This window comes from Brachionichthys hirsutus, chromosome 6, assembly GCF_040956055.1.
Source record: "Brachionichthys hirsutus isolate HB-005 chromosome 6, CSIRO-AGI_Bhir_v1, whole genome shotgun sequence".
Lineage (NCBI taxonomy): Eukaryota > Metazoa > Chordata > Actinopteri > Lophiiformes > Brachionichthyidae > Brachionichthys > Brachionichthys hirsutus.
The window spans coordinates 1,640,148-1,663,751 of record NC_090902.1 but is presented as its reverse complement, the minus strand read 5'-3'; the positions used below and the strand labels follow the sequence as shown (position 1 = coordinate 1,663,751).

General features: G+C 44.5%; 4 protein-coding genes across 4 annotated transcripts; 1 reads left to right on the top strand and 3 right to left on the bottom strand.

Annotated features, from left to right (window-relative positions):
• The first annotated feature begins 775 nt into the window (after positions 1 to 775).
• adad1 (adenosine deaminase domain containing 1 (testis-specific)) lies at positions 776 to 5,347 on the top strand. Its single transcript, XM_068740648.1, has 12 exons — positions 776 to 896; positions 1,093 to 1,221; positions 1,345 to 1,515; positions 1,606 to 1,677; positions 1,949 to 2,074; positions 2,250 to 2,373; positions 3,398 to 3,568; positions 3,644 to 3,719; positions 3,807 to 3,960; positions 4,271 to 4,505; positions 4,581 to 4,713; positions 5,234 to 5,347. Exons 1-12 carry the CDS (start codon positions 776 to 778, stop codon positions 5,345 to 5,347), a joined length of 1,626 nt encoding a protein of 541 aa, XP_068596749.1.
• Positions 5,348 to 7,904: 2,557 nt separating this feature from the next.
• il2 (interleukin 2) lies at positions 7,905 to 8,749 on the bottom strand. Its single transcript, XM_068740647.1, has 4 exons — positions 8,624 to 8,749; positions 8,511 to 8,549; positions 8,085 to 8,242; positions 7,905 to 8,010 (listed from the first exon to the last, which is right to left on the bottom strand). Exons 1-4 carry the CDS (start codon positions 8,747 to 8,749, stop codon positions 7,905 to 7,907), a joined length of 429 nt encoding a protein of 142 aa, XP_068596748.1.
• A 3,766-nt stretch (positions 8,750 to 12,515) lies between these two features.
• il21 (interleukin 21) lies at positions 12,516 to 15,108 on the bottom strand. Its single transcript, XM_068740842.1, has 6 exons — positions 14,965 to 15,108; positions 14,836 to 14,877; positions 12,924 to 13,037; positions 12,803 to 12,835; positions 12,631 to 12,711; positions 12,516 to 12,542 (listed from the first exon to the last, which is right to left on the bottom strand). The coding sequence occupies exons 1-6, from the start codon at positions 15,106 to 15,108 to the stop codon at positions 12,516 to 12,518; spliced, it is 441 nt and encodes a 146-aa protein (XP_068596943.1).
• A 6,435-nt stretch (positions 15,109 to 21,543) lies between these two features.
• Positions 21,544 to 23,223, bottom strand: cetn4 (centrin 4). Its single transcript, XM_068740156.1, has 5 exons — positions 23,161 to 23,223; positions 22,759 to 22,914; positions 22,548 to 22,676; positions 22,157 to 22,294; positions 21,544 to 21,774 (listed from the first exon to the last, which is right to left on the bottom strand). The coding sequence occupies exons 1-5, from the start codon at positions 23,161 to 23,163 to the stop codon at positions 21,685 to 21,687; spliced, it is 516 nt and encodes a 171-aa protein (XP_068596257.1). The 5' UTR covers positions 23,164 to 23,223; the 3' UTR covers positions 21,544 to 21,684.
• Between the last annotated feature and the right edge of the window lie 381 nt (positions 23,224 to 23,604).

The following is a 23,604-nucleotide window of genomic DNA, read 5'->3' as shown; positions in this document are numbered from 1 at the left end:
GCCAATTGACGCGTGCACGGAGGCGTCAGCGGTGCAACTTGTAACCACACGAGTAGACGTAAAAAAAAAGAGTTAGCTACTAAAAAGTTATTTCACGACTTTAGCGAGCAGCAGTTTCACGTGCGGTGAGTATGAACGCTGCTTTAAGAAGCTAAAGTTTATGTCGTGACGTCAACACCTGTCTAAGATTAACGAAGCCAGGGATGACCGTGAACTCCGCGTAGGCGTTAGCTAGCTGTTAGCTAGCTGTTAGCTTTTTCAGGTACGGCTAAATCGAAATAAAATCTACATTATGGGTATTAGCTAACTGTTAGCTTTTTCAGGTACGGCTAAATCGAAATAAAATTGACATTATGGGTATTAGCTAGCTGCTAGCTTTTTCCAGGTATAGCCAAACCTAAATTAAACCTACATTATGGGCGTTAGCTAGCTGTTAGCTTTTTCAGGTACGGCTAAATCGAAATAAAATTCACATTATGGGTATTGGCTAGCTGTTAGCTTTTTCAGGTACGGCTAAATCTAAATTAAATCTACATTATGGGCGTTAGCTAGCTGTTAGCTTTATTAGTAGCTTTGAATACGAGTATGAGAATACATGTCTCGAAAGAGTTGTCTGCTCCTGTGCTTCCACAAGCTGAACTTTTGTTAGCCGTTGCTAAAATACTGGACCCTACATAGTGCATAGATTTTTATTTTATGATTCAGATCTAGATGCTTCAGTCCAATCATACAATGTCGTTTGGTGTTGCTTTGTGTAGACGCGAAAGCTTCCAGGATGTCTCACCAGGGCAGAGCATTTCAAGGTCCGAGAGGATTCAGGTCCACAGACTTCCACGATCGGCCTCCTCCACCCTGTCATTTTCCTGACAGAAATGGCCCCAACTGGCAAAGGAAAGGTAATTCAAACCTGATCAGTTTCTGAAAGACGCTGCCTTGAATAAACGAATACTGATCAGCAATTGCTCACTCCCGTTTCAAAATGGCTTCCATAACAAAGTACCAGAGTGTCGCAGCTCATTTATTCATTTGACCAAATCGAAATGCAGAAATATTGACGGATCTAAAGTTTTAACTTTCCTGTTCAACACCCAGGCCCGACTGTCTTGTTAGAAAAGCAGATCGAGGAGTACAAGCAAGGAGAGCTGAACGCCGTTTCCTTGATCCATCTGCTCGCCCAGAATATGCAGTTCCACTTGGAAATAAAAGAGACGGTGACCACAGGTAAAACTGGTGAAATCAAACGCTACGAAAGCCTGCTCGCTGCATGTGGTGTCTGTAAAAATAAATAAGTAACAGGCTTCTCCAGCCAGAGCTGAGGTTTTCGCTCCCACTTTTTCTTCCCAGAAAACGTGGTAGGCCTTTATTTTGCGTATTGTGTGGTTATTGATGGAGTCGCACACAAGACCGGAATGGGAACATCCAAGAAGCGGGCTCGGCTCAGGGCGTCCGAGCTTGCTCTGCGGGAACTTCTGCCCAAGTTGGAAAGCACGACTTCCTCTTTTCATGATGCCTTCGGTTAGTGTCGCACGCCGATTGGGTTAAAATGCGCTCGAGTGGGAAACGATATTTACTGTCAGCCTCACTCACTTCCATTTTGTTCTCTAGATGCCCCTCCGACCTTGCTAGTGAAAGAGCAGCCCTCCGTCTCCAACGTCTTTCCCGCTCGGGCCATTAGTGGTACGTTTTTATTTCCATATGCTTCTTACGCCTTGTAATAAAAGACCCAAATATATTTATCAGATACTCAGACATGCTTCTCTGCCCGATTTAAAATGTTGGAATTGTGGCTTGTCTGGCCCTTTCCAGACCTGGTGTTACTTAGACGGATCTGGCTCCTTTATTACCAGCTTGTGTGGAGACTATACATTTATTTTGTGTTGAGGGCGAGCTCGGTTATAAACCAGACCGGTGTTTTTTTTTATTATTATTATATATTCCATAGGTTCAGAAAGGAAGGATGCCTTCAACTCCCAGATTCCTAATTCCGTGAGGAAGCAGCTCACCGAACTGATGAACAGTTACCCAGAGTTCTCCAACTGTGCCGGCACCATAGCGGCGTTCGTCATGCAGACTTGTAAGCACCAGGGAAACACCTGGGGGGGGGGGGGGGGGGGTCACGGTCCTCGGGCTGGGTCGTAACCCCTCTAACGACGGCTGGTGTAACCGGACACTGTGGTTGAACCTTGACCGTGAACACACCACCGTCCGCCTGCGTTGAACCTGAACGACTTGATGCTCTGTCCTTCCAGCGGGCGGGTACGAGGTGGTCGCTTTAGGCACCGGCAACTTCAGCACCAAAGAAAGCGTCTCGTCCAACGGGCGAATCGTGCACGACTCGCACGCCATCGTGACTGCACGGCGATCTCTGATGAGGTTAGCTTGCAAACGTGACCGTGTGCACGATTACGCCGCGAGAAGGCGTCTCTCCTTTAAGTGAATTCTTGTAATGTTCCTCTATAACATTCTAGAAACGCCATCACCTCGTAGGAACCGTCTTCCAAACTGAAAGGTTCATATCGGGTTAAACGTGAATTGTGACGGACGGTTACGCCCCGGCGCACGGGCGTCGTGTTCCCCGGTGTTCGTTATCTCTTTATCTTTGAGTGGCACGTGAATAACCGATCGTTTCACAGGCGTGCTCTTGAGTCGCGCCATTGATCGGGCCGGAGGGGTGTTCACATTGTTTGTGTGATCACATGCCAGTCCTGACGGGTACATGTTTCCTGTTGTTGATGTTTAACTTTGTGTTTCACTTTAATTCTATCCGTTTTGTGTCGGCTATCATTAAAACAATCTAACAAGTATTAACTCGCCGTCACAAAACGCTCAGAGACTCGCACCTCCGTCCTGTCATTTCCTTCTCTGCTTGATAAACTCCCTAAAATTCTTCTGAAAGGGGACATATTATGGAAAAAATAAAATAAAAAATGACTTTTCACATATTTTCGCGTCACTACCAACCCATGGTCGAGGAAGGAGGACAGAGTGCATGAAGTTTATTTTTGGTGGTAATGTTCCGGCTAATATTTTCAAACGTGTTTGTGACGTCACAAGGGATACCTCGCGGGTTACCATGGTAGCGTGCAGCCGCGAGCTACCCCGCTATGAATTAAGGTTCGCTTTTGTTTTTAGAGATGTTTGAGACAGAAAAGACGGACGCTGTCCTGCAGCATCTGTTTGCTGTTTGGACCAAAGACCGTCACAAATATTTCATACAAGTTTCTGGGAACTGCGTTAACTTGTGGAAGAAGGCTAGAATATGGGACCTTTAACAGTCTTAGAAGCCCTCTGAGCTGCTTGCTTTAATAATTTTTTGGAATTCCAGGCGCCTGATTTTGTTCGTGTTAACGCTCATGAGGGAGAGGCATGATGAGCCCTGCTTGTGGTGTCCTGGCAGGTTTCTTTATCGGCAGTTGCTGACGTTCTTCAGCAAAACGGCCAGTCTCAGGGAGACGTCCATCTTGGAATGTAACGACGGCGGCAGCGTCTTCAGCCTCAAGAGCGGCATCACCTTTCACCTCTACATGAACCAACTGCCAAAGGGTGCTGCCCAGCTCCCATCCATGATGTAAGTGCGTCTGAGAGAAGGACCCTGAATAACGAACACACAACCAAATGCTTTAAGTCCCGCCTCTCTTCCCAGGCGCCTGAGCCCATTCTCCATTTCGAGTTGGCAAGCCAACAACGAGATCAGCCTGCACCTGTCAGTGGAGGGCAAGGCGAGTTTTAACGCGCCGGGAGTTCGATACCTCTGAATGCATTGCAGCTGCAACGTGCCGCGTCAGCGTACATTTGTTCTTCTGAAGGTCTTCTCGGTGTTATCGGACTCGGATCCCTCGGCCACCAAGATCGTCAGCATGGCCGCCACAGACAAGCTGACCCAGTGGCAGGTGCTCGGCTACCAGGGGGCGTTGCTCAGCCACTTTATGGAGCCCATCTATGTTGATAGCATCCTAATAGGCAAGTGACCAAGTCCAATCTCCTGGAGTCGGTTGGACTAATCAGGAATTTTCATTCGGGTCGATTTAGAGGCAAAATGTGGGGTGTGTTTAACTAGACAAGCACTCAGAGAGCGCAGACCTCCGCCAAGCAGCTCATTCCTTTTGTAGTTGGATTCACACCATCCACATGGCGATCTGGATCGTTATCAAAAGGTGTCTTTCCTAGTTCACTGAAGGACTCTCACTTCGTAGCGGGTTCCCGTCGATGTGTCAAAATGTTACATAAGATCAGCCGTAAATGAAATGGTGACGCTCCTATTGGACTACAGGCGACTCTGGCAGCACTAATCTCCGTGGCCTGGAGATCTCGGTGAGCCAGCGGGTGGAGGGCATCACCTCCCAGCTGCCCACGCACTACTGCCTGATGAGGCCCCAAATCAGCCGGGTGCCCCCTGTGGCTGGCCACAGCATGAGCAGCGACGGCGTGACCTACGGTGTCAACTGGACCCAAGGAGACAGCTCGCTGGAGGTCGTGGACGGCCTGGAGGGCAAGACGACACAAGAGTGAGGACGCGTTTGGGATACGGCCGATGTGACGCCACGCAAGCCGTTTCTTTACCCTGGTTCCCCCTGCTGTAGGTCTCCCTTTCATAGCGGCCCCACTCTGGCGAGCCGTCTCTGCAAAGCGGCCATGCTGCACCGCTTCAAGTTGTTGGCCAGCAGCACCCAGAGACCAGATCTGTTGGCCGCAAGTTCCTACGGCGATGCCAAGGTAAAGTCAGAGTAGCGCTCGTCCTGCGTCGGTGAGGGAGCGGCTGCCGGCCCGTTTGTTAGGCACACACCTAACAAACCGCTTTGACCAGGGGGTGTAACGCTACGCTAAGATGTCATTTCGGTCCGGTCCGGTTTAGTTTTGGTAAAAAAAAATGCAAACAATAGAATTTGTATAAATAAGTAAAAGCGACCGATTTGGGTGATATTTCAAATAAACGATTGGATTTTAAAATCACAATAACATTATTAATAATTTAAAACTGTAAATAATAGTAATAATAAATGTAATGAGAAAAAATGCATAAAACCGAAAAGGTTCAACACGTTACGTGAACCGTTACGCCCCTACTTTTGACTTTTCATGGCATAGATTGAACAAGCTGCTGGAAACCTTCCAGATATATTTTTGTCCATGTTGTCATGGCAGCATCTTGCCACTGCTAGTTATTTGTTCACTGCACATTTACGTAGCGTAACTTGTTGCTAACGATGATACCGTTGTTGTTTTGCCACCGAAGAGGATGGCGAGGCCTTACCAGGAAGCCAAGAGCATGCTGAAGGCGTACCTGTTGGCGCAAGGCTTCGGTTCCTGGCTGGTCAAGCCCTCAGCCGTCGATAACTTCGCGCTTTGATCCAAAGCCAAAGTGTCCCGGCGGCAACAACAAAAAGTTACGTGCTGGAAACAATTCTGTTTTAAATGTTTTAGTTTGAGAGAAGCATTTGTTGCAGTTAGACGTTAGTCTGTGATTTAAAGCCGGTGTTTAGGCTAACTTGTGTTCGGAGGCCTGTCGTTGATCCCCAACGTTTGGTTATATTTTTTTAAATAAAGCAGTGCAGGTCTCTCGTGACGGATTCATTCATTCCTTCGTCTTCTGAACCGCTTCGTCCGTTACCGGGTTGTCGCGCTGGAGCCTATCCCAGTAGTCAATGGGAAAGAGGCGGGGTTACACCCTGGACAAGCCGCCAGGGCCACAGGCAGACGATCATTCACACGCTCGCAACCAATTCACCTAATTTGCATGTCTTTGATGGTGGGAGGAACCCGGAGAACCCGGAGAGAACCCACGCGGACTCGGGAGGAACATGCAAACTCCTCACAGAAAGGCCACAAGTTGGATTCGAACCCGTGACCATCTTGTCGCGCCGAGTTCTTTATTTAGTGATTTCTGTTTAATATTGAGCTGGTTGACCATCGATACATTTTAAGACACCCAGGCTGTAGCATGCATCCATTATCACTTGATATTAAATCAGACGGTTGAAGTGCCTCGTACCCAAACAGGAAGTGGTTTGGTTTCCTGTGTCTGTGATGCAGTGGATCATATCGTCTTAACTGTTGAGCGGCGGTGTCGATGGAGGCTTTACTTCCTGCTGGTCGGGCCAACAGAGGAGATTACCGGAGCAGCTTGCCCGAGGATCGAGCCTTCCGGCTGTACGTACTCCTCCACCTTTTGGGTATTTCTCTCTTTATTATGTGCAGCTTAGTTTAGTGTTTTATGGCAGTTGCAAAATGGTGAAATGCACATTAGCTCCTCTGGGGATACTTTTAACTTGGACTTTGTTAGGGTGGGCTTCAGACGTTCACGTGTGCGAGGCTGTCTTTGTGCTTCCATCCAACAAATGGAATTCTTTGCACTATTTTACGTGGTCGTGGCTTCCTCTTCATATTCTCTGTGCGTTCTCTTGTGTTCGTGGGCTGGGCTGGAGGCTATTGTGGTTTGTGGCCCTCTGTGCTCTCTTTGTTAAATTCTTATTATTTTTAGCTTGTTCTACATTGTAGGTTTTAAATAGGCGAGTCGGGCTCTTGTGTTGTCTGACTATAATACATTTATGCGCCAATATCAAACCGATTCACCAATGTGAGCCTGACTTCATCAGGCGCTGAGGTGTGATGCCCGTAGGCTGAGAGATAAACAGGATATGCAACCCTCTTGATGTGGTCACACCGTGAAAACACTCGAGATCTCAGCACCTTTTGCCGAGGTGCTGTGCAGGAGGATGTGTTGTGTTCTCCTCCTTTGTGGCTGAATGAAACGCGGCGTGGATTGCTTGGAGGGATCCAGGCTTTAAGGAGAAGTGTCTCTTAGCAGCGGCTCAGGACCCGACCCGTCTCTCTAACGTTGCAATTCATTCTATAACGACAACTTCTCCCGAGCCGCTTCTTCTGACATCTATTTTTCTTCACTAAACTGAACAGATCCCAATATAAACTGGGCCTGTAGTTCCCATCCTGCGGGACAAACCGTACCCACGTGCAGTGCATGATCTTGACCACGGTTTGTTCTTGCCGCGTTTTACTGAGAAAACGGCTGCTGCAAAAGGTTCTTGTATCAAGAGTGGATCCATGTCTGTGGACTTGGAACTCGCGTGGGACGGACAGATGCATTTGCTCTTGAAATGACTTGATGTTGAGCGTTGTGACTTCACTATGAGCTCGTTTTCCGATCTGAAACCTCTTCCGGACGGCTCAACGGCTTCATTTCTCCTGAATGTTGAGAAAATCCACCCTCCTACAGAGGCCTTATGATCGTTCTCACACCAATTGCTTTGTTGTTCATGTTAAGAATAAAAGTCTTCTGTTGTGAATCCAGACAGAATCTAAACAGATTTCTGATATGTATTCGCCAACAAAGAGAAACGCTAAACTTTGAGTTTCTAGAAAAGCGCTAATGTGTTATTATTATTCTTATTATAAACTAACATTTTTATTTCTGTACAAAGACTTTTTCACGCGATGACATTCATCGAACCTTCCATTCCCACGTTATGTGTACAGATTTATAAAGTTACACCATTCGGCTTCGAGCACCAACTTACAGCATATTAAATAAATACATAAATCAAGCCCTCCAAATACATTCTCAATGCTGCAAAATGTACTGAGAACTTCACTTCTGTAGAGAACGTGAAGTGTATAATTGAAGAAATACACACTTATGTAGTTATAAATACAAGTAATTCAGCGCAGTGTCCAGTATCACAGGTTTGCACAGAAACGGATTCCCGAGTTCACGCCTTTCTCCGCGTGTAAATCCTGCTGACTACGTTACAGCCTTGAAACCCTTGTAGTCTCAACATGTCCTCGGTTGTTGGTCGGGTCCTGCTACATGCTTAGCTGCTCTTCTGCATTGTGAAATGGCCGCTGTGCATTTCCTGCCGTGTTCGTCGGGACGGCGGACCTGGAGGTGTTCAGCTCGCCGCGGCGTTTTGACTCTGAAGGAAAGACTCCATATCTTCCAGAAAATGGCTGAACGGAGTCGGAGGCCAACTCTCGCAGACGCATCCGTCGGAGTTTCTCACCGCCTAAATGAGGAAAAGCATTTCGCCCCGTTTGAACAAATTGCATGCCGCAGTTGATAGACTCTTGACTTTGGAGCGATACTTACATTTCCAGATCGTTCCTCCGTTAAAAGTTCCAAGAATTTAACAGCTGGGTTTATGCGTTTTTGTGGGTCTTCGCATTCATCTTTGGCCGTTCCTCTGAGTTCCGTCACGAAGCAGTTCAACGCCGCAGTAATGCATTGTTCCTGTTTGTGCGAGAGAGAGAGAGAGAGAGAGAGAGAGACTTGTGGCTGCATGTTGAGAGGTTGACAGATGAAAGCGGTCACAGCTGTGTGATTTGGTGACACTTGGTGAGCTGATTCCCTCGACTAGAGAACCTCCGAGTGGCTCAGGAAAGTTCACAAAGCTTGAGATGATGCTGGAAAGTACCCAACCAAAGTTCAGCAGTCCGCCATCGTAGTATTATAGCGAAGCTCCTCTACATTTCTACCCCTAAAGCAAACAAATACTCACCTTGACGTTTGACGGCGTATACAACGTTAAATCCGAAGGCTGTTTGGAGAGAAGACATCGGTCTGTGAGCGACTGGCAGAATCTTAGCAAACTGAGTAAAAATGAAGACTTACACATTCGACTTGCTCTCGCATTAACCCAATATTCGAGTCGTCCATATCAATTATGGGTAGAGGCTTCGCTAGAAGACAAAGAGAGAGGGTCAAGATCCAAAAAGCAATCCTTTGTAAGTCCTTCATCGTCAGTGTGACGTTCAAACTGTTCTCTCGAGCCCTGTGCTGTATTGAACTTAAATAGCCTTGGGGTGGAAAGGGTGGGCTGGATTTGTTGGATACGACCTGATGCGCACATTGTTGTTTTTCCTTTAGATGGTTGTTGGAATCTTTTTTTTTTTTGAGATGCTTCTACATCGTGGTGAAATCCCTCAGGTAGCCTATTGCGGCGCAGCGAGTCAGTTCAAGGTCTTGTGAAACCAAGTCTGCGGCCCCCAGTTGCAGCGCTCTCTCTGTTCTGTGTGCATTAAAGTACCGTTCAGTGTAGGACTCGTTTAAAATGGGGGCCTGCAGGGGTATTGAGTCCTGTGTCTTGATTTTGTGTAATTATCTGCTGATGTAGTGAATAATATTTACTTTTTAAGGTGAATTTTCACAGTTGCATTGATGTATAGAGTCAGTGTCTGCCTTGTCATTGAATCACAAATAAAACCTCGATGCGTTTCATCACACGAGGGGACGGCGGCTTTATGACATCAGGTGACTCTGGCTTGGAGGAATTCCTGTTTCATATCCACGAAAGCAAAACGAGAAAATTCTCAAATTGTTTGAATTTTATTCGCAAGATAGAACACATCCACATGAAAGCGGTACATAAATCCAGCAATGAATAAATAGCTTTGCAGTGTTTAAATAATCAATAAATAATTATAAGTAGGAAGAAACATTCGTCGGGTCGGTGTGGATTGCTCGTGGGTCGGGTCAGTGGTTTGTGTTCAGCAGCTGAACGAAGGTCTCGGCGGCCTCCAAAAAGTCTTTAAACTTCTCATCGGCTCTTGTGGTCAAGTTGCAGGATGTCTCCGTCTGAAGGAAGAATGCTGGTTCAGCACCGGATCACGGATCAATAACATCGCTGTCGTCGGTACTCACTCCTTGTTGCAAGGTGATTGATCTCAAGACCGCCAGAGTCTGGCTAAAGCAAAACGCGATGTCCGCCGTCGTGTTGCAGTTTGTTCTGGCGCGCTCCATCCCGTCGATGAACTGTTTCAGGGCTGCGGGTCGGCACTGAGCCTGCAGGAAAGACTACCAGTCAGTGAAGTCGGGCAAACGGAGACCGTTAAACGTCCGTGCGGTCGCTTACCTGGACGTTTATCGGAGAAATGAAAGACGCGTCGTTCTGCAACAAAACGGGAGAAAAGGCAGCAAAAAAAATGACTTTGACATGTTGCTTCATTTAAAAGAACAAAAGTGTAGTAATTCGATAACTTACACACGAGACGCTCTGTAGGAAGTTTAAGCCGAGGTCATCCAGGTCTACCCGTGGTGATCTTTGACCCATTTTGTGGTAGATGGGGTTTGCCTGAAGATGCCCCACGAGAAGGAAGGTCCAGAGCGCGAGAGCAGATCTGAACCGCTGCTCCATGATGGCTGAGATGATGCTGCTACGAAGCAGCGTTTGTGATGCCAGCTTATATAGAGAGGGGATAAGTTGGCAAAGATTTTTTTTTCCTCTTAATCACATCGCACCTTTCTGTCACCTACAAGCAGAGAAGTGAAAGTTGAGGTCAAGTGGGCGTAGCGCCCCCTACCCCCCACCACCTTTCCAGTGGTTGATTGACGATTTACTGCTTGGTCCAGATTTGAACAGCAGCTACTTTCTGAAAAACAGCTGCGTTTGTCTTGAAGAAATGTGGCCGGCAAGACCACAACTCATCTTGTCGTCTTATTTACTGAGAAAGCTTTTCGTATTTCTTCACCAAACGTGATTTTGAATTTTTCTTTCCTTCATTTTGGGGAAAAATATTCAACAGATTTTGAGTGTGGCGCATTTATCCAGGGCGTAACTTTAACTTTAAAACTATTACGTACACCTTCAACAAACTAGGCACACACAACAACCGGAGTGGTTAAAAAAAACACATCTTATTTTATTTTATTTGGACTAAACTTCTGTTGCAACAACTTCTGCCTGTTTTTAAGAAAAGACTTGGCTTCACTTTTTTTTTTTCACTTTTCCTGCCATTTTATTTATTTCCAACTGATGCTTATATATTTAATCTTTACTGGAAGTCAAATAAAGAAGCATAGAGAAGTAAAGTCAGTAAATATTGAGCACGTTACGCTGTGTTGAACACACTGTCATCAGAAGTGAATGGCTTGCCCTACGCTTGTGACCTCACTTGGGATTCCCCTTACAAGTCCCCGTGAGCAGGCGCGTCAATGCTAGAAGCCTTTCCTTGTTGCCGTTGTTACCGTCTAGAGAAGCTCTCAGGTTAGGTTTCTGTTTGAAGGTGTCTTCTGGGCTCAAAGGTAACGACAGGATTCTGACGTGCGTGAGAGGGGTGGGGGAATTTCAAATCCGTGGAATTCATCACCATGTGGGGGGCATCTCGTCTGTTTCCATGCCTTTGCCCACACGATTAGAGGTTGGTAATAAAGAGGGACTTTGCGTCAACTCATTCTGAACTCTCAAAGAAAAAGCGAATCGGAGGAAGTTACTTATCCAGACGTAGCCTTTGGAAAAAAAACACAAATTATAAACTCAGGAAGAAGCAGCCCCCCCATAGAATTCATGAAACACTGATGTTTATCAGTTTGTTTGTGTCGGTTCCCAGTCATCCAGGTCCAGGTAAATCAGAAGAATCAGCTGCACTTGTGGTTGAACCCTCTCTTGACAATTAAAAAATAAAAATCCGTCGTGGCTCAAAAGCAAAGGTCATTCAGTGGCTTTCACAGAAGTCCACGTTTCACTTTTTATGACGTTTTCATGGTGAGTGACATCATCTTGGCCAGACACTGGTCAAAAACCAGTTTCTCTGTGTCGCACGCATCAAATGTCACGGCTCTCACTACAGTTGCTGAGTCAGAAAGAGAGAGAAGGGAGGAAAAGTTGAGTTTCCAGGAGAGTAGTGACATCGGTGGGGAGGGTGGAGGTTTGTTGCCCACAGACCACAGCAGCGTAGTGTCAGAGTCGTTGGGGGGGGGGGGGTCGTGACAAAGCGGAGTCGGGTGAGCGTTCATTGTTTGATTCACTGTGAAACCGGAGCTTCCACTCTGACATCCCTGCTTCGGTGAACGGAGAAGCTAGCCTCAGATTGGAGCGAGCACTGCAGCAGGAGTTACCTGCAGCATGCTAAACGTGCTAAAGCTGCAGCAGCCGCTGCTGGGTTGAGATTCCCTCCGGAGCCGATCAAAAACCATGACATTCGTTCAAAGTTAGCGCACGCTGTGTTAGTAAAAGCTTTTGCATATTGCCAATTTTTCCTCCCTTTGACATCTTACTTATTGCAAGTTGCCCTGCTGTCATCCTTTTTTGTGAAATAAAGCCAAACTTTGCAGCGTTTGTGCCGCCTAGGTGCCAGCAGTAGACGCTTAATAAGATCGTAGAGCGTTCGATTCCTCTTGTCTCCTAATAAACCAAACATTTAGAATTGTGTGTATTTTGTAATCAATTTAATGTATTCAAATGGTATAAATGTTTCAGTAAAAAGAATTTACATAGCAAATCATGCTATACACATCAATGCATACTTTATATTCTTTAACAATTCCCCCCCCAAAAAAATATTAAATTAACATTCACTTTTTAGTAACAAGGGAAAACAAAAAACAAAAAAGTCCACTAGGGGGCAGCAAAGCAGCAGGAGACGACCTCCTTCATAGCCTGTGTTGGCTCCACCCACCACTATCTTAATAAATATTAAATATGCATAGTTAAATATTGAGAGGGCTTTGACGACTTCCGACGTAGTGTCTTCTATACATTAAATTCTTGGTAGATGTTGGCCTCTTCTCAGATCGTGCTCAGTCTCTCTATGCCCTGAGGAGGAAAATATTGATCAGTAACCTTAATCGTATCGTACATTTATAAATTCATGCCGTGCCCAGTTCAGGGCCGGACTCTGTACCTTTTGAATAAGAGACTCCAGCCTGTTAAAAAACTCTGTGGCATTTTCCTTGGGATGCGAGGCGCAGTCCTGACAGGACGACTGCAGGGAAAGAAAAGAGAAACCGACATCACGATGAGCGTCGAGCGAGCAAATCAGGAAGTGGCAGCAGAGAATCTGCAGCTTCACTTACGTTGGCTCTTTGAGAATCGCAAAGGCCGCTCTCCTGAAATGGATGGGAGAAACGCATGAGGTTGAACTCTGACATTGTTCCTGAGGCGGCTGTTGACGTGCCGTTCTGCTCGTTTACTTACAGTCAAGTGATTCTTAAGGCTTCTTGAAAGCTTCCTGTGGTTTCTGTCTGTTGTGTTGAATTGCACGTGCAGATTAGCACGATAGCATTCCAGCGCTGAGAGACAGCAGCAGTCCTGTTGCATAATTAAGAGGAAAAACATCTATCATCAATTCTTGATACAAAATTCAGCCTCTTGCAAAAGTTTGATGCTTCTTTATACACAAATGTAGCAGAACTATAAACTAGAGTTTTCACCAGCGTTGGTTTGTAGGTCTCTTTGTTTCTCAGCAGAAATTACTTAATGGATTTCTGTGAAACTTATTGGGAGTTTTGGACGTACGACAGAAAAGAACATTGAAATTTGAGCGTATTCCAGATCAACGACCTGATTCAGAAATTTTATTTCTGCTTTTGTTGATTGTTGTATGATCTGACGTTTTTGGAGCAGTTCTGTCGTTTTTCTTTTTAAAACGATTTTCAGCATTTATGATTTATATACATCCTTGGTGGTTTATGCGCTCTATTAAGTGGCCTTTTATTTGAATAGCTATTCCATTTTAAAATGATAAAATAGCATCATTAAGAGGATAAACATCCTCCCATCACTGCTACCAAAACATTTCCAAGAAAGCTTTTAGGTTTTACGATACGCGGTTTCCGATCAGATACTTGCGTAACACTTTTTACCTAAAGTGAAACTTCAGCCTGATGAAGTTTCCACAATTAAAATTTTCCAGATTTTATTTTTTTGACCGAATTTCTGAAATTTCTCGTGAAAGTGCCGGTGCTGCGATACAGCTTTTCCATGTGGAAAAAAATCGGTTTCTGTTTGTTTCTTAATTAGCTTCACCTCGGATCAAAGTTTTGGAGTTTCAACTGCTTAAACACTTAGGTTTCAATATTCCTCAAAATTGACAGCTGTCCTGATTCTTTTTTCCTGCCAGTAATTTTGAAACTCTCGCTGGTCGTGATTTTGCTTTTCATAGAAATTCCAGTGAACATTTTCCTCAACGTTGTTGCGATTTTTATTCTAAATGTAAGTTGTCGGGTTTTAATCAAGCGATGGGCTCGGGTGTTTCACAGCATGCCGGCGAGCGTTTCGTGTTGCTGAGGTGGTGTGAGGAAAGTGCCATGGCTCGGTCTGCTCTCTTGCTTAATTACTCATCACATTTCGCTTGAGTGCGAAACGGAAGCTGTGTGAAAATACACCGAGCCAAGCTCTTGAGTTGACTCGGTGACGAACGCGAGCCTGACAAGAAAGAGGGCTGGTCCCAATTTCCAAGCAAAGGCGGTTGATCGCGAACGAGCTTCGTGTGAAGTGAAGCGAGATCAGAATGACATCTGTGTAATATTTTATTATTAAGGTTTTCTTTTATAGAAAATTCTAGCTCCAGTGGTTCCATTTATTAAATTACAAAATTTGTGTTTGTGCCAAGTTTTTAGGATGTTTTTCTCTTTAATATTGCTGAACCTTAATGTTCTTAGAGTTAAACCAAACATCAAATTGTTACTATTTACACACAATCCAATACTTAAATATTGTCAGTCAATTTCATGTTTTTGTAAATACAAAATAAATTTCATGCTCATATTTCAGTTTTGTCTGTAAACTAAGAAACATTTTTGGTTTAACTTAAATCAGTTTTGACTATTTAAATCTATCTGTTGCCTTTGCTGGTTTACACACAATCGGTCTGAATTCATTTAATAATAATTGGGAAAAAAAAACAATATTAAGCAGCAGAAGTATTGAAATAAGCAAAAAAACTATTTTAAATGTCAACTTTGAGTTCAGCCTTGAGTTTTGAACCCCTACAGCATCATTTGATGTACTCCTACTGTAGCCGACAAACTAACTACAGCAAGTGGGAGAATATCAAAAAATGACTAAGCATCCACAAATATTAAGCGTGACGGAGACGACATCTTACCTCAGTGTCCATCGGTGGAGTGTTCAGCTTCAGCTCGCTGTGCTGCAGGACACAAACCAAGAACATCAGAACTAAAACCCCCGACCGTTCACCGACAGGTGAGAGAGAGTCGAGTCCCGAGCCGCCTACCTGCAGGGTCGCTTTGACAGCGGTCAGCTGTATCAGGACTTCTTGGAGCTTCTTCCTCTCCAGTGTTCTCTCGACCCTTTTTGTCGACACGCTGGCCAAAGAGCAGCAGCAGACTGCGAAAGCACAAAAGGCGACGAGCTTCATATTCTCAGCGTCGGGCAGCAGGCAATGGACGCTTCTTGAGAAATTTACCTGAGGTGCAAAGGTCTGCCTCGCTTACCTTTTTATACGTATCCCTGAGGAGGCAGGAAAACCGCTAGCAGAGAGTTGGAAAGCTGCAGAAACTGGTGTGAGTAATGAAACTTTCTTTTCCACTGGCAATCACCGCGTCGTGATCCGAGAGTGGCGTCAAGCTCGCGCGTGCGTGTTGCCGGTTCGGTGCGAGTGTGTGAACGCAGGCTCGTTTCAGTGCACCCGACAGGAAGCGGCAGGAAGACGGCACTTCCCATTTTCACTTTGAGTACATCGGCGGAGCCGCAGATGTACCGTGTCATAGGTAATGCTCGTATTTGTGGTGTTGGCAACCCAGTTGTATTCACTGCATCATGGGCGCCTACACACTCGCCGCCTGATGCAACAACAACAGGAAATCCTTTTTAAGTATCGGTGTGGAACCAAAAGGAGAAGTCGGGAGATGGGAGGAAGTCTCCCACCGTCCGTACTTGGTGCAATTACCTCGTGTATCTTTCGTAGATCAGCTCTTTCTGCAAAGACCAGCGAAAGAGTCTTAAGTCTCAAACAGTCCCGTGTGGATTCCCTGGATCGTCACCCTGGACATTCCAGGGTACGCAGCTATGATTGAAGTCGGGCTCTGGCAGTAGGTTCTTCTACCGGGGTGGGTTCCTTCGTGACTCTTTATTTTGCAGTGAATGAACAGAACTTTAAACGAAAACTCTTTGATGCGCATCTCTTCTCCGGTAGAACTCGGAATCTTTTAACTAAGGTCCGACACGCGGCTCGAGACGAGGCAGAGGAAGGAATCAGGACTCACTTTCTCTCCCTGATGCCTCAACCGCTACTACGCTCGCCTTCCCCTGAGGTTTGACCAAAGCCCACTACCACAGTTCCAGAACACAATAAAAACGTTGAGCAAATTAAGAACTTAGGTAAAGAGTGACCGGTTCTCAAGTCCAATATTCATTGAGCTGAACCAGTGAGAAAAGGGGTTCGGGTTTCAAATAATAACATCACTGTGTTTTAGTTTCAAGCTCCTGAGTCTGGACAATTTTGTCCATTTCAGAAATTCTAAACTCCCTCACAGACAATCACCCTCCGAATGGGAGTTGATTTTTGGTGAACCCATAATGTCTAATCCTTTCGTACAAAACTTTTAAAAAAATTCTAGAAAGTGTCCAAAAAAAAGGTCACAAATGGGTGATTTTTGGGTTAAATATGAAAATCCATAATTAAAGCATTTCATGAAGAATAGTTTTAATCCGTGACCCTTCAGCACCTAGAAGGGGTTAGAATCCTTAAATCCATGTCAAAAACGATTTAGTGTAACTCCAGATGAGTCACCTCAAAGATTTAGAGAAGAATAAGTACAAATATTTACATTTACAGATGGATAAATGACAGGAAGACATTTTCGTCCTCTTCAATGGTCACGACAGGATAAAAATGCATTACTGGGTCAAATTACGAATTTTCATGCTGAAAGTTGGGATTTTAAATTTGAACCCAAACATGTGACCTTTTTTTTGGACACTTTCTAGAAGATTGAAGGCTCATGGGTGTAACTTTAAGGGTTACTTCAAGGGCTTCAAATGATCTGCCTTTGAAAGACTTTAATTTGCATGGAAGTATTAACCGTTTCGGTCTTCAGCGATGGTCGCCAAATCCAGTGTGCATTCGTGTTGGACATTTTGGATCTTGAAAGAAACGTATATCAGTCAGTGCATCCGTGCACGACGAGTTCACGCGCTGCGCAGACGGTCTGCCCCGTCTTCTCTCCTTGTCTTCTCATCTGTCTCGTCACCCGAGGGGAGGAAGCGAGAGTACGACTGAGAGAGAAAACCCCTTCTGTGCGTTCTCTCTCTTTGTCAGCGTAAGGGAAAAGGTGGGTGGGGACTCGGAACGGCCCGAGAGGCGCCTCACCCTCGGGCTCCCGTCTTCTGGAGTCCCCTCTGTGATGCAGACACTGAAGGGGAAATGTCTCCTGGAGTAGAACTTTCCTCTGGCGGTGATCACGGTGGTACGCCCGCCTGCGGGACACCCGTGTGGGGGTGTCTCTGCATGAAAGTCTTACTCGGCATCTTGTCGTTTCTAAAATGAAACTGGTGCAAAGTTTTCAACTTGAGGTGGAGCAAATATTTGAAAAGGATAACTTGGCATTGAAATAAAAATGTTAAACACAAAATCCAAAATATAAAAGATATTTTTAATAAAGTTGCCGTCCTTCTTTTAGTCGTAGCGGAAGGAAGACGGGACTTCGCTGGGAGCCTAAAAAAATATAACAAACCGTTTTTCCAGAAATCGTGACCCGGTTATTCGAAATCAATCACTGACCTTGATGGAACTGAATTTTTTTTTTTCCGTTAAGATTACGTGACGGACTCTCCCTTTGAAGAGTTTTGAGAATGCGTCCTGTTCTCAAAGGCTTTATGACTTGCGATAAATGTGTTTTTTATATTGATTCCTCACGTGGTCACGAATCAACTCGGTGCTCTGACTTAAATTCATCCATATTTAAACAGTTCAATCATCACGCAGGCATTGATTATCAGTGGAATATCTCTGCTGTTACCAGCCGAACCAGCTCAAAAACAAGGGGCCCTCCTTTAGATTTCAGTTCAAAAATATCCATAGACTCTGGGATGCTCCGAGGAAGGGTGTCGGGAGAAGCTTCAGCAATCCTGGTCAGACTTCTGGGGGTTTGTGAGAAAAATTTCCTTCCTTGGAAGAAAACAAAAAAAATACATTTTTGGGTTGAAGTTAACGAAAACGATTCTTTTAGCCATTTAACTAAAAGTTTAATCTCAGCTGTTCTAGGGCTTGAAATATTTGAACATTTGAATTCTCGCAAAAAACAGTGTTTAGACTGAAAATAGATTTTTGTTAAGGCAGGAACAAGATTAAAAAACATTTTAAATAGAAACAGGCAAATTCCTTTCTTTTTAATCAAAAAATATAATAGTGCAATGATTTGATAGCATCACAAGTGCCAAACGTATAAAAAAGAAGCACCTCAATCATGTTACACAGATTTTAATTTAATTAAAATATTCATTGGATTATATTGTGCTTTGTTGGTGCAGCTTGTTGATTTGAAAGAAACACAATTTTGTGTGCCTAACTTTTTCAAGTATTGTTCTTGTGCTACTTTACAATTTACATTCTACAAGCACCGGCGGCCTGAACGAAGAGACGAGCCCCAGGACGCTTTAGGATTGACCGTCCATGATATCTACAGAATTGTGAATTATCTCATTGTTTTCCCTCTCCCGCCTGATTTCCCGGTTTCCTTTGAAGGATTTGAGGCAGAGGCGGTCACTTGCAGCGTTATGATTGCGGTCTCTGCGTTTCCAGGGCGAGGGGGCACGACGTTGAAAGCTGGCGTGCAGGTCATGAATGTTCCGGCATGTTTGGAGCACTTTCAGCTTGTCTGAGATTCTGCGTGACATGCATGCGTGTGAAAAAGTGGGAGCTGGAACGCGGCGAAAAGGAAGGTGATTTTTAGTGACTGAGAAAAGTGATGTTACTGTAAACGCACAGGAAGAGCAGCCAGAGGTGTGGGTGGGGGATCGCCTGCTCTGATCCTCTCCTCTGATAGTCATGACACAGCTCCATCGATTAAGGGTGATGGATTCATGGCAGGCGGGGTTTATTCTGCCTGGGGGGGGGGGGGGGGGTATATATATACCGGTATATATATTTGAAACAATTATTTTTTGCTGCAGTTTGCATATTTGCCTGGATGGATGGTTTATTGATAAATTCTATATTATTAAGCAGCTCCATTCAGCAGATTTGAATGTTTTCTCTTTGAAACCGCTGCCGTCTCAAATGTATCATGAATCGCGTTCCTGTTTGTTGAAACGTAACACTGACTGTCGTCAATTTGCCTTAGCAAATGTATTTCTAATCAAGCTTGTGTCTGTAAAACTGCAAATTTACAGGCGGGTAGATATCCAAATTCTTGCTTTTGGTTTTATTTTGAAATTATTCTCCACGTTTTTTTTTTATTTCCAACTTCAGGTTATTATTTCATAATTTCAGTCCTTGTTGACCACATTGTCTCCGACTTTTTGGAGGAGGACTGAGTCACTCGTTTGCTCTCATCAGCTGTGACAAACTGAGCGAAAGTTTTGAAATGTCGACACAGAAATTAGCCGCGTGTAATAGAGACACAAAGAAAGTATTTATTATGAATGTTCATATCCAACATTAGTGTTCCTCTTTTCTCCCGAGTTAATGCATGTTAATCCACTAAAGCCACATGCATGCTGAAGAACCACACGTCTGAGTCCCGGCCCGTCCCCCCCCCCCAACACCTGATCTACTGACATCTTTAGGTTGAATGGAAACAAAGCAAAAAAAAAAACTGCTGAAGCACTAAATTTTGAGTCAAATGAGTCAGGTATGCAACCGTGATTAAAAAGAAAAAAACGCTGTCGTCAAGGAAACCCGAGCAATCGGAAAAAGGTTTCCGGCTCTCAGCGTTAGGAGTCATGTGATTATTGTCCATAAAGATATGTTCATCCAGAATCTAATCAATGCTTCCTGGGTCCGGGATCCGCCTACAAGCAAGAAGAAAAGGCCAACAAAGTCTGGATACTTGAAAAATAAAATATAAATTTCAGTTAAACAAATCTGAATAAAAGATATAAATCATTCTGCTTTTTAGCACAAAGGTTTGTTCAGCTATTCCCCTCCACATAAGAATAAAACCGGAGATGCTAACAAAGCACGCTAACTCTCTGCCGGCTGAGTTTCCTTTGCACATCAAAAACAATAGATTAGATTAGATTCTGGATTGATGACACAAATCCACTGAATTCAAAGAGTTTCAGAAACAAACATAAAACAAACCCCAAAAAAATAATCAATTTCAGAAATAAGAATGAGGTCAGAAACAGACGTACCACCGGCGGAGTCGTCCTTCGCTTCTTCACTGCAGGGTGGCGCTTACAGTCGTCTGCTTGTCTTCACTCAAAGGGCTTTTGTGAGAATCGGTTGCCCACATAACGGTGACACATTATGGACTATTAATTAGATCAGCTTTTACCAGCAGGCGGGCCGGCGCTCTGTAGTTTTGGGAAAATAAGAGCAGTGGGAGTATTTGGCAGACGGCGTGAAGCGAACGCCGGTTAACCACAGCGGCGGGGGAAAAACACTCCGCTGAGGGGCTGACGAGATAATAAAGGCCACGGACTCAAACGTCCAACTCCCAGCGGAACGTTTTGTTCTCATCAAGCATGCAAAATGACTGATCGCTGCGTTAAGATCACAGGCCTCCCCCAAGCAGCTCGTTCCCCTCCTAACTGGAATCACACCGTCCACACGGTGATCTGGATCAGCACCAGAAGGCTCTAGATTGTTCTTGGTACCGTCATACAACAACAATGAAAAGTCAGTGTTAAGATTTAATGTTTGTTCCTGACCTCATCCTGGATCAGATCCAGAAGACATTTTGCATCATAGTTCATATCAGACCCCTTTATGACTGCGACCTTTGGTGAGTGTATTGAATTTATATTTTACAAGGTATGATTATTATTATTACATTTAAAGCCTCCATTAAAAGTAGATGAGGAAAAAAAATCCAGATTTTTGTTTGGTTTTGTATCCAGACAGGTATCTGGATCACTCTCAAAACTTTATGGGATCTAACTTAGACCAAGACGCATCCTCATATTCGTTTTCATCAAGATCCATCCGGCAGGTTTTCCGTAACCCAAAATAGCCCCTCATAAAGGACACAACTAATGAACACACATCTGTGTCCACTCACACTGAATTCTCTGAGCTTTTCACGTCCCCCCTGGTGAGAGGTGAACTCCGAGAAGGATTTGAGTCAGAGCCGGTCGCATAAATGGAGCCTGTGAAGCTCTAGCCTTTTGATTTGGGCTCTTTTTTCTTTTTAGCGGAGTCTCGACAGATCTCTAGAATGAGAGGAATTCATCTGTTGCCTGGTTTGTATTTTTTATAAAAACATAACGTCATCTCAGGACAAGCATTTCATAATTTCCACCTGACGTTCCTCTGCTCAGAACTTTCACGAGCGTCAAGCATCCTCAAAATAATAGACGGGCTCGGAAAAACACGTCACTGCAATATCCTGTTTATCTTAATGAGCGTTTTCATTCACAAAAAAAACAAAACGAACTTCCGTCGTTCCTTTAAGATGATCAGAACTTATCGGCTGGGACGGTCCAGTAGCTCCAAACGTCAAGTGAGAGTGACTCTTACTTAGTCACTCATCACAAAGTTCATCGTTTCTGTCAGCAGCAGCAGAGTTCTGGTTAGTCGATGGCGACGACGGCGTATGACTTTCACTGATATCTGGCTTCCACCGCTGCTTCTTATTCGCACGCGGAAACAAACCGACGATTCAATAACGGACAAAGGAATTCAGATGAAACATTTATTGTCCTGCATTTTAAGAAAAAGTAGTGCGAAGAAATGTAAATATTTATTTACATGCCAGAGCGGCCCAACTCCTAAAAGAGCTAGTTTAAAAAAGCGTTGAGATAGAATTCAGAGTGAAACTAAAACGGTTCAGTAAAGGTTGGTCTTCTTCATTATCCTCAAGAACTCCTGCTCGTTGACCTCGCCATCGCCGTCTCTGTCTGCCTCGTCGATCATTTCCTGAAGGGATGAGAAAGGCGCTGAAAGACGTGGGAAATCCTCCGGTGGAGTCACGACGCGAGTCAAGCTGGAGATCTCGGGCCGGTTCCGCCGAAAAAGCAGCCCAAGAACATAACAGGAACTAAAAGGGAAGCGTCTCGAGGGGGTTCTTTTTCCTCCGGCGCGTGTCTTGCTAACTATTTATCTCAGCCTAAACTAATTCTAGATGTTTGGAATTTTATTCTAATTATATTTTCTCTTTGCACAGAAAAATGATTGTTAAGGCGAGTCTAGAATAATTCACAAACTCAATTCATCAAACTTTAGTCATTACATTGTTGTGTCCGCTTGCATTTGGAATTTCACGCACACACACACACACACACACACACACACACAATACCTGAAGCTCTTCGTCTGTGAGGTTTTCACCCAGCTCCTTTGCAACCCTCTTGAGATTTTTGAATGAGATTTTTCCCGTGCAGTCGTCATCAAACAACCGAAAAGCCTTCATTATTTCTTCTTTGGAGTCCTTTTCACTCTTTGGACAAAATAATAATGGAGACGTTACACTTTGCAATTAAAATGTAATGCGTTTTCTGGGGCTAAGATTTGCATGATCCAGATTCCAAAACTGCATTGAATATTTATTTTAGTTAGAGAGAAAAGAAACCATTTAGGGAATTTCCTCTCTCTTGTAAGATCAACAAACACTTTTTCCATCGCTAGCAATGATCATTTTCTATTTCTAAGAAGTTGCCAGGTTTTGTTTGACACTATTCCCGCTTGCTCACCATTTTCACCGTCATCATATTGAGAAAGTCATCGAAGTCGATCGTTCCAGAGTTCTCTTTATCAATATCTGCAATCATTTTCTTGATTTCTTCTTTCTTGGGTTCAAACCCCAGAGCTCTCATGGCAACCTGCGGCACAGACGCAGCGGACCTCAGGCTGCTGCAGCCTCTCTAACGAATGCAGGTGAGCCGTGGCTAAGCTAGCACGAACCTTTAGCTCCTTCACGTCTATGGTTCCAGCGCCATCTGCGTCAAAAAGATCAAAAGCCTCCCGGATCTCTTGCTTTTGCTCCTCAGTCAGTTCGATTTTGGGAGCAGCCTTTTTCCTTTGGTTAGCCGAAACAGCTGGTTTGCGGTAACCGGAAGCCTGAGAAACACACATTCTTACGTGATTGCGACTTTCTTATTTAGAACACAGTTAATAGGTTCAGTAGGGGAAACTGTAGTCAACCGTTAGCATCATGCTAGCTAGCAAGGTTTAGCTCAAATGCGAGACAAACAGAAACACGGTTTCAAGCTAAAATGAAGGTTCGCCATTTTTTCTAGTCGCCGCCCACACTTATAAAAAGAAAACGGTGTACATTTTAGACAGTAAATTATTCTGGAACTTTACCATTTAAGTTCGACGAAGTTTCAGAACTGCCTATGTGAAATCCAGCGTAAACAAAGAGACGCTGAGCGCTAGCCAATAGAGATCGAGAACGCTTGGCGACGCAGGCATATCAGCCAATTGGATTGGAGTGGGCGGCCTTAAAATGGAGCACGCCAATAACTGAGGTAGTTTTCTGTTCCTAGGCAACAACAGAATATGCGCATGCGCAGTGTTTGATCGGGCAGCTGGACTCCGGGAGCAGATACAGCCGGAAGTCGTTCAATCCAGGTACTGAAGTTTGACGTAAACAAGTGTCTGTTAGATGTTAACTAGCTAGCTAGCTAAGCTAGCTGAAACTCAGTGTGTTGAGCTGCGACTCTGGGCTAAGCTAGCTGAAACTCAGTGTGTTGTGCTGCGTCTCTGGGCTAAGCTAGCTGAAACTCAGTGTGTTGAGCTGCTTCTCTG

Excerpts from the sequence above, each read along its gene's own strand:
- adad1 (XM_068740648.1), top strand. The coding sequence starts at position 776 with ATGTCTCACCAGGGCAGAGCATTTCAAGGTCCGAGAGGATTCAGGTCC. Across the intron at positions 2,374-3,397 it reads GCACGGCGATCTCTGATGAG|GTTTCTTTATCGGCAGTTGC; the intron begins GTTAGCTTGCAA and ends GTGTCCTGGCAG. Across the intron at positions 4,506-4,580 it reads GAGGGCAAGACGACACAAGA|GTCTCCCTTTCATAGCGGCC; the intron begins GTGAGGACGCGT and ends CCCCTGCTGTAG.
- il2 (XM_068740647.1), bottom strand. The coding sequence starts at position 8,749 with ATGAAGGACTTACAAAGGATTGCTTTTTGGATCTTGACCCTCTCTCTT. Across the intron at positions 8,243-8,510 it reads ATACGCCGTCAAACGTCAAG|GAACAATGCATTACTGCGGC; the intron begins GTGAGTATTTGT and ends TCGCACAAACAG. Across the intron at positions 8,011-8,084 it reads AATGTAAGTATCGCTCCAAA|AAACTCCGACGGATGCGTCT; the intron begins GTCAAGAGTCTA and ends TTAGGCGGTGAG.
- il21 (XM_068740842.1), bottom strand. The coding sequence starts at position 15,108 with ATGAAGCTCGTCGCCTTTTGTGCTTTCGCAGTCTGCTGCTGCTCTTTG. Across the intron at positions 13,038-14,835 it reads CTCCACCGATGGACACTGAG|GACTGCTGCTGTCTCTCAGC; the intron begins GTAAGATGTCGT and ends ATTATGCAACAG. Across the intron at positions 12,712-12,802 it reads GCGATTCTCAAAGAGCCAAC|TCGTCCTGTCAGGACTGCGC; the intron begins GTAAGTGAAGCT and ends CTTTCCCTGCAG.
- cetn4 (XM_068740156.1), bottom strand. Across the intron at positions 22,677-22,758 it reads TAGACGTGAAGGAGCTAAAG|GTTGCCATGAGAGCTCTGGG; the intron begins GTTCGTGCTAGC and ends TCTGTGCCGCAG. Across the intron at positions 22,295-22,547 it reads ATATGATGACGGTGAAAATG|AGTGAAAAGGACTCCAAAGA; the intron begins GTGAGCAAGCGG and ends TTTTGTCCAAAG.